This window comes from Rhinolophus ferrumequinum, assembly GCF_004115265.2.
Source record: "Rhinolophus ferrumequinum isolate MPI-CBG mRhiFer1 chromosome 15 unlocalized genomic scaffold, mRhiFer1_v1.p scaffold_54_arrow_ctg1_1, whole genome shotgun sequence".
Lineage (NCBI taxonomy): Eukaryota > Metazoa > Chordata > Mammalia > Chiroptera > Rhinolophidae > Rhinolophus > Rhinolophus ferrumequinum.
Window position 1 is genome coordinate 19104847 of NW_022680357.1, and position 8109 is coordinate 19112955.

At 44.4% G+C, this 8109-nt stretch overlaps 1 protein-coding gene across 3 annotated transcripts in view; it reads right to left on the reverse strand.

Annotated features, from left to right (window-relative positions):
* Positions 1-7302, reverse strand: part of NSMCE1 (NSE1 homolog, SMC5-SMC6 complex component) — a 24052-nt gene extending 16750 nt beyond the window's left edge. For all 3 annotated transcript variants that reach the window (XM_033101590.1, XM_033101587.1, XM_033101589.1), the window contains exons 1-2: positions 7190-7302; positions 1594-1737 (exon numbers count right to left, since the gene is read on the reverse strand). In XM_033101590.1, coding sequence (XP_032957481.1) covers positions 1594-1729 — 136 coding nt within the window. In that variant the 5' untranslated portion in view covers positions 1730-1737; positions 7190-7302. The remainder of the gene's footprint in view (positions 1-1593; positions 1738-7189) is intronic.
* Between the last annotated feature and the right edge of the window lie 807 nt (positions 7303-8109).

Below are 8109 nucleotides of genomic sequence, written 5' to 3' on the forward strand. Positions count from 1 at the left end.
CACGCAGAAGGGCCAGACGCGAGGTTTCACACCAGGACAGCAGAACAACGTCGGAATTCAGCAGCCAGGAGACTTGGGGGACTCATTTTCCCCTAGTGACGGTAAGAAGAGAACCCAAAGCAAAGCCCAGAACACAAAGTGCTTTGATAAACTGGACAAACCGCACGGGAAACTGTAATTAGAGTAACTTGCAGTTTGAAATACTCCTTTGTGTCATAATTCTTAGAAGCTAAATATGTTTTTAATTAGTAAAAGGGGCATCTCCTAGGCATTTCTTCAAACCAAAGTACAGTTCTCCCCAGATTACCCTAGCCAAAAACATACCGTGCTTGAATTGCAGAAATGATGTGCAGAAAATTGTGAGAGGAAAATCAATTCCTAGACACATTCTACACAATCTAACTGTGCTTTCCCACGTTAGATCGTAACAACTTTAAATGTCCAATGAAGGCAAAAGTACTTTCAACCTAGTGCTAAGGCATCATGTGGCTCTTTGCAGAGAGCGGTGAAGCATCCCTGGCAACATTAAAGCTCACACCCAGGACCTGCGCGACACACTACAAGGGAGGGAGAAGGAGTGAAAGGTTATTAGAAGAGTTATGGTCAGAAAGCCTATGTGGGCCCAGTACTGGAGAAGCCTGAGGGCTGGCTGAAAGTCCGTTGTGCTCTTCAGCACAAACCCCCTTCATCAGCAAGGACAGCTGTTAGACGCCCTAAGAATGCCGTGCTTGCTGCAAATCTTGTTTCCGTAAAGGATCACAACAGGATACAGATGAAGTATCCTTTGATTTCCAGTGACAAACCTGTGCCACTCCTCATCTCCCCAAAGACAAGCACCTTGTGAGTGTGTTGCACCTCCTTCCACTCTAGTGTAGAATTTTTACAGGCAGATATATTCACGAACAGACAAGTCTTAAATTTTACAAATCACATTACCATGGCTTCATACAACTATTAACTGATCAACTGTCTTTTTCACTCAACGAGACCTACCAATATTGATTTTACTAATCTATCACCACTGACCCTACTGCCTCTGCTGCTACCTCCAGCGGCGGGAACGGTAGGCTGCGCCAGGTCCTGTGTCCACACGCTTCACATGGATTATCTTATTCGCCATCCCGATCACCCACTGACACGACGCTCCCAACGCCCACAGCCCGCACAAGGCAGGTGCATCACCTCCTCCGGGTTTGGCAGAGGCCCCGGCTCTGCTCTGACATGACCGTCAGCCAAGTTGGCACCGACCCTGTGCTGGGTGTTCTGTGTGTACCATGTTCTTCGGCCTCTGAACCACCGTACGTGTCAGGACAATTGATTATTCTCAGTGTAGAAGTGAAAAACTCAGACCGGAGGCCTGCTGTGAACACGACTCTACAGCTTCAGAGGCCAAGTTCTCACCACTGCGGTGAGTGGAAGATTTACTTTAAAACAAAAAGTTGAAGGTGGGATGAGGAAGATGGGCTGGTGGGAGATGTGAGACGCCCATGCCCAGGCCAGTAGCTGGGCTGACTGGTTACATGGTATCCTACCCATGTCACGGGTTCCTGATCACAGTACCAGAGCGCCCGGGACCAGGAAAGCCATACTCACAGTCGTGGACCTTGTAGCAGTGCTTCTGCAAGCGCTTGACATCCCACTCCTCCAGCACCCCGTGAGTCATCAGCAGCTGGAGGAACCGCCTGTGGACGTCAGTCATGGAGCCCACACGCCTCGTACTGCCCTGCATGGTGGGGTCTAAACGAGAAGGAAACGAAATCTTCACCTCTGAGCACAGCCAAGCAGTGTTCTAGGTTTTGTGCAAATGTGCATGGACGAATATAAACTTGCTATGGTTTTTAAAATCCAGGTCATCATCCTGAGTAGTACAGAAACAAAAAGGACACAAGCCCGGGCTTCGGCCAGTGAGTCCTGGGCAGTGGTGAGAAGTGTGAGTTCTGGAGCGAGACAGACACCTGCGCTCACAGCATGCTGCTCCTCTTAGCTGTGAAATTGGGGAATTCCTCGTGCTTCAGTTTCTAAGCTGTAAATGCACAATAATGATAGAAACATCCTCCAAAAAATTACTACGAGGATAAAATGAGTTAATACTTGGAAAAGCCTGGCAATAGACTAAGCCCTACATAATCGTTAGCTATTTTTAGTGTTAGACGGTTCTGAGTGTGAAACTTGGCGCAGCCACTTTCCATATCTATGGCATTGGATAAATTTAGCTGAGGTCCCATTTTTGCACGGAAAAATCAGAGTAACATTCACTGCTTAGAGCTAGTAAATACTTGATAAATGTTAGTTTCCTTCTCTGCCAAATCACTATTGAAACAACTGTCGTGGTAGGACTGACTGCAGGGCATTTTTATATCTCTTGTTCTCTAGTAAAACACTACCATTCCACAAACTACAAAGATCAGAGCAGATAAAAACCCTACACGAGCCGCGATCAAAACTTCTGGTTCTGCCAGAGGTAGTGCGTGTGGGATGAGAACATGGGTTCAGAACTAGACAGCTGGCTTTGAGACCACCTCTTGCTAGACTTGCTTCATCTTAATCACCTAATCTGTGTATTAAAAATACAAATGCCTGCCCTCTTGCCTGGAGACTCTGATGGCAGAGGGGCCTGGAATTCTGAAGTTTTAACATTCACTTTAGGTGATGCCATCGTCCAACAAGACATCTGCTGTTACCCTAGGCAATATAGCACAGAAACACGGTTAGCTAACACGTGTAATTTTTCTAAGCCTCACTCTTTTCATCTGTAACATGGCGGTAATAATAACTATCTTTAAGGCATAAGATGAATTTTAAATGAAATATGACTACCAAAGGATTGCCAAGAACCTGGCACATAGGATACACAAAAGGCTAGTTACTGCTCTTTTCTCTCTCTCTCTCTCTCTCTCTCTCTCTCTCTCTCTCTCTCTTTCTTTCTGTAAGCCTGAAATAAACTGTATTTTAGTTACTGCTCTTTTCAACAGCAACAGCAACTGGACCTGCGAGATGGGAAGATGCACAAGTACAGCATGTGTGAAGTAACAAATTTGCACTTTTGTCCCTGGAACTTGGGACTCAGGCTGTCCCAATTAAGGGTCTTTAAGCAGATGACATAGCAAGGCTGTTAAGACCAGATAAAAACTTGTCAAATTGAATAATGAAAAAAATCTAGCTATATGATTATAAGAGCTGCTTCTAAAACATAACACCAAAAAAATCGAAAGGATAGGAAACTATGTACTCTTCGAACTAACCAAAAGAAAGCTGGTGTGGCTGTACTAATACGACACAAAATAGACTCCAAAGCAGAAAGCATTACTAGAGATAAAGACGGTCACCACAAAAATTAAAAAAAAGGTTCAATTTCCTACAATTTTAAATGTTTAGGTGCCTACAGTGTTTACCTGAAAATAAGACTTAACCGGAAAATAAGCCCTAGCATGATTTTTTAGGATGACATCCCCTGAATGTAAGCCCTAATATGTCTTTTGGAGCAAAAATTAATATAAGACCCGGTCTTATTTTTGGGGAAACAGAGTAATCACAGAGACTCAAAACAGTTCAGGCAAAAGTGATAACAACAACAAAGACAAACATACAAATCCATAATCAATACAAACCCAAATCCACAAACCCATAATTGATAAAATGAACTAAAACATCTGTGAGGTTACAAAAGCCTTGTACAACACAGCAAGTAGCTTAATGTGATGGACAGGCATAAACCACTGCACTGCTATGGATACTAAATCTTCAAGCACACCCAGTGCAATCACGCCAATTGCCACACAAACCAAGTCATTATCAAAATTTAAAGAGTTTCTCACATGGAGAACATGTTCTCTTGTCTCTGTCGACAAAGGCAACAAAGATGGAAACCATAAACAAAGATAACAAGAAAAACTCTGCTTAGAATTTAAGAAACACACTTCCAAATGGTCCGTTATCAAAGAATTATTAATGGAAATTAGAAAATAATTTGAACTGAAATAACAATATGTTATACATAAAAACTGGTGGGAGGCAATTAAAGCAATAGATGGAAATTAACAGCATTAGTGTTTATATTTTTTTAAAAAGAGGAGGTGTGAAAATTAATGAGTTAGGCATCCATCTAAAGAAGCTATAAAGAGCAAATTAAATCCAAAGAAAGTTAAAGTAAGTAAATAATGAAAAGCAGAAATTAATGAAATAAAAAATACATGTATACCTTAGGAAAGCAAAAAAACCAAAATTATTCTTTGAAAAAAACATAGTGAAAGTGACAAACCTCAGACAAGATTTTCCGAAAGAGAGAACTTACAACTAAACAATACTTGGGAATGCAAATGGGAAACTAATTGCATACACTAACATTTACAGAAAGATATTACAAGCAGCTTATAGCAATCAATGTGAGTCACCACATTAGCAGAATAAAGAAAAAAAGGAATATGATCATCTCACAGTTGATAAAATTCAACATTTATTAACAGTAAAAACTCTTGAACTAGAAACTTACTTCCTTTATCTACTAAATGGCATCTACAAAAACCTACAGCAAACGTAATATTTAAGGATGAAATGTTGAAAGCAATCACTTTAAAATCCAAATTAATCCAATACAACCAAATCAATGCAATTCCAGTCAAATTCCCAACAGGCTTCATGTGTATGTGTGTGAGCTGACAAGATGAGTCTAAATTTTACATGGAAAATGTAAAGGCAAAATGGCAAAGACATTTCTTGGAGAAGACAAAGGCAGGAGAAATTGTTTTTCCAGGAACCACAACTTATTTTAAAGATAGAGTAATGAGTAAAATGTGATAATGGCATAGAAATGGACAAATAAGACCAATGGGACAGAATACAGAACTCTGAAACAGAAACACATACATGTATGGATACTTGACGTGTTGAAGAGATAGAACTCCTAACGAAAGCAGACTTTTCAAAAAACTTGGCAGAACAACTGATTATCCATATGTGGGAGAAAAATAAAAAAAATAGACCCTTACCTCATGAAATTCTATTCTTAAGGAGTAAGGTCATAAGAAAGGAAAGGCTATGAAACTTTTGGACAACAACGTATGATAATAACTGTATGACTCAAAGACAGGGAAGAGTTTCTTAAAAAAAAATAAGAAAAGTACAAACCATAAAGGAATATACTGATATCTTCAACCTTGTTAAAATTAAAGACCGGAGTTCACCAAAACACCAGACAGTGGAAAATAGAAAGAGAAGACACGCTACAAACTGGAAGGTATCTGAAACACATTTAAGCCACAAAAGACTCACATTCAGAACATATATAAAGAGCTCCTACAAAAAGCAAAGGGAAGACAACTGTGAGAGAAATGAGCAACAGAAATTTGACAAAGAAAATGCACAACTAATAAAGATGTGAAAAGATGCTCAAACTACCTGTCAACAGGCAAATGAGTATTAAAACCACCGACTAATGTCTCCACTACCACCAGAGAGGCCAAAATCCTTAAAATGGCCGAGGCTGAGACTCACCCACTGCCCATAGAGTGTAAACCCTTATAAGCACTTCAGACAAGTTGATTTTACCTGCTCATCTGTATATCCTCCGAAATCCACTATCAGGTACATACCTTACAGAAACTTTCCCACATTGGCCCCAGGAAATATGCTTATAAAAGCACCATGTGGGAGCAAAAAAACTGGCAAAAAGTATAAGTGAAGACCAACTGAACGGCCTCCATAAAGTGTGTATAATCTGACCTTGGAATTCAAAGCACTGAAGATGAAGTAGAGCTACTCACAGCGACACAGATGCATCTAATGTATACATGGTGTTAAATGCAAAAATCGAGTCACACAAAATATGTTAGGATCCCATTTATATAAAACTCAAAACCTAGCAAACCATGCACTGCATTCATCAGAGATACATCAACAGTAAAAACAACAAAGAAAACAACAGAACGAAGAACACAATACTCAGCGCAGTGGTTCTCTTTGGTGAGGGAAGAAAGGATTCAACGGGGGCTGTGAGGACATGAAAATGTTCTAACATGGTGGGTGGATGTTTGTTTTATCTTCATTCTTCAAACTTACATTGTTATAGATATGTCACATATCTTAAAAAGGGAAGAAAATTATGTAAATATGTTAAGCCAAAATGTTACTAAAGAAGAACTAAGTAAAGAACGGTATACAATGCTGTACTTTGGGGAAAGGGGAGGGCAATGGGGGTGAAAGACAGGCTTGTTCTGTCCTAGGATTCAGTGTTCTCCCGGAAGAGGGACTGAGTGGGGAGGCTGACCACGGACACGCACTGCCCTCCCAATGGCCTTCAAACAGAAATGCTTGTGGAATAAGCAGATGTCAGTCATAACCATCCACGTGTGCCATGTGCTACAGCACAGTCTCCTTTACTCGTCACCAGAACCTTATGAGAAAGCCATTCCTTACTCCATTTTACACACGAGGAAGCCGGCTGAGGGCACAAGGGGACACACACAGTGATGGAGACAGAGGGTGACGACACAAAAGCGCAGTTCAGGATGTGTGGCACCCCCGCCAGCGAGAAATAGGAGTAAATAATAACATGAGGATCCCGGCTCCTAGTCTGCAATTGTCAAATCTAAAAAGGTCTGAACATCAAATCTTTTAAGTTTGAAAACTGGATCAGATCTAAGGTGGGGCTATCTATGGTCGTTCTTTATCCCTTTTAGTGTAAACCCGCGTGTCTTCAGCGGCGGTACTACGGTTGTGACTGACTACAAGACGCTGCCCCAGACGCCGCTGACGGTGGGGCCTAACCTGTGGAGAACGCAGGCTCCCCACCCTCCTCCGGAAACCCCGAAACGCGGGGTTCTGAACGCTGACAGCCGCGGGGCTTTAACGTCGGGGCTGTGGACTCGGACACAGCGAGACGCTCGGCGCACAGAACGCGGGCGCGGGGCGCGGCGCCAGTGGCTGACGAGCAGTCGGCGCGGGCCGGCTGCACGCACTCAGTTCAGACACATTTCGTACTTTTCTTCACCTAACATCATGCTAAGAACTATCTTCTCATCTAATATCACGGTTTAAAAGTGTCCCTGTGAGAGGGACGCGTTTCCGGTCTATTGGCCCTCGCGGCCCCCTCTGGGCCTCAGTTTCTCCAGCCGGAAACGAGAAGCCCCGGGGCCCCGGGCCCTCAGCGCCGCACTGGGCGCAATGCGCAGGCCGCCCCGGACCTCAGCCCCACCTTCCGGCCTCCCTCGCCGCTCCGGACGGCGTTCTCGAGTCGCCGTTACCCTCGGAGGCGCCCAGGAGCTGCTCACAGGGCCCGCGCCGTTGGCAAAAAGCGGACTCGGCTCCTCCCTCAGGGCGGAGCACGCGACGCTCCCATTGGTGGTCGTGCAGGTTCGTCCCGCCCGCTCGATGACGCACTTCCCGTTACCCCTCCCGCGCCGTTGCCGTGGTGCCGCAGGATCGATCTGTCAAGTCCAGTTTTAGGCGCTTCCCTGGCCTCTCTGGGGACTTTATGGAAAAGGAGGAGGAGGAGTGCAGCGTGCGCCACCCTCATGGCCGCGATTTCCCCACCTGTAGAACTGGCAGTGTGGCCTCGTGGTCAAGGATGGGGGGCTCTGTTGTCATATATCCTGACCAGAATCCTGGCCCTGCAACTTACCAGATGCCTCATCTTGGACAAATCACAGAGAGGCGCTGAGCCTCAGTTGCTCCTGTCAAACGGGGATAATAGTCCCCACGTAGCAGCAGCGTGCTTGTGAGGTTTACAGGACAACACGCATGAAGGGCTGATATTGAATGTTAGCGACTGTCCTGCTCTGGGAGTGTTGTGAGGAGTAAATGAAGTTATCGGTGGAAGTGGATGGGCACGTTACCATCGTTTGTATTCCAGTCCCTGGTCTGCCAACCAGGACCCAGTGCAGCAGGGAATAGGGGTGGCTAATTACAGAACAGCGGGGAGTGCAAGTATCTCTGTGACCACAGCCTCAACCCACCTCCACCCCACCCGCAGGCCAGTTAACTCTGTTGTGACCTCGGACAATTCAACCGCCCTGGACCTCAGTTTGATCATCGGCTGAGCAGGGAAAGCTTGGGCTCCAGAGCCCAAGCTGGATTTGAATCCAGGTTCTTACACTCAGAATCTTTGAGACCCAG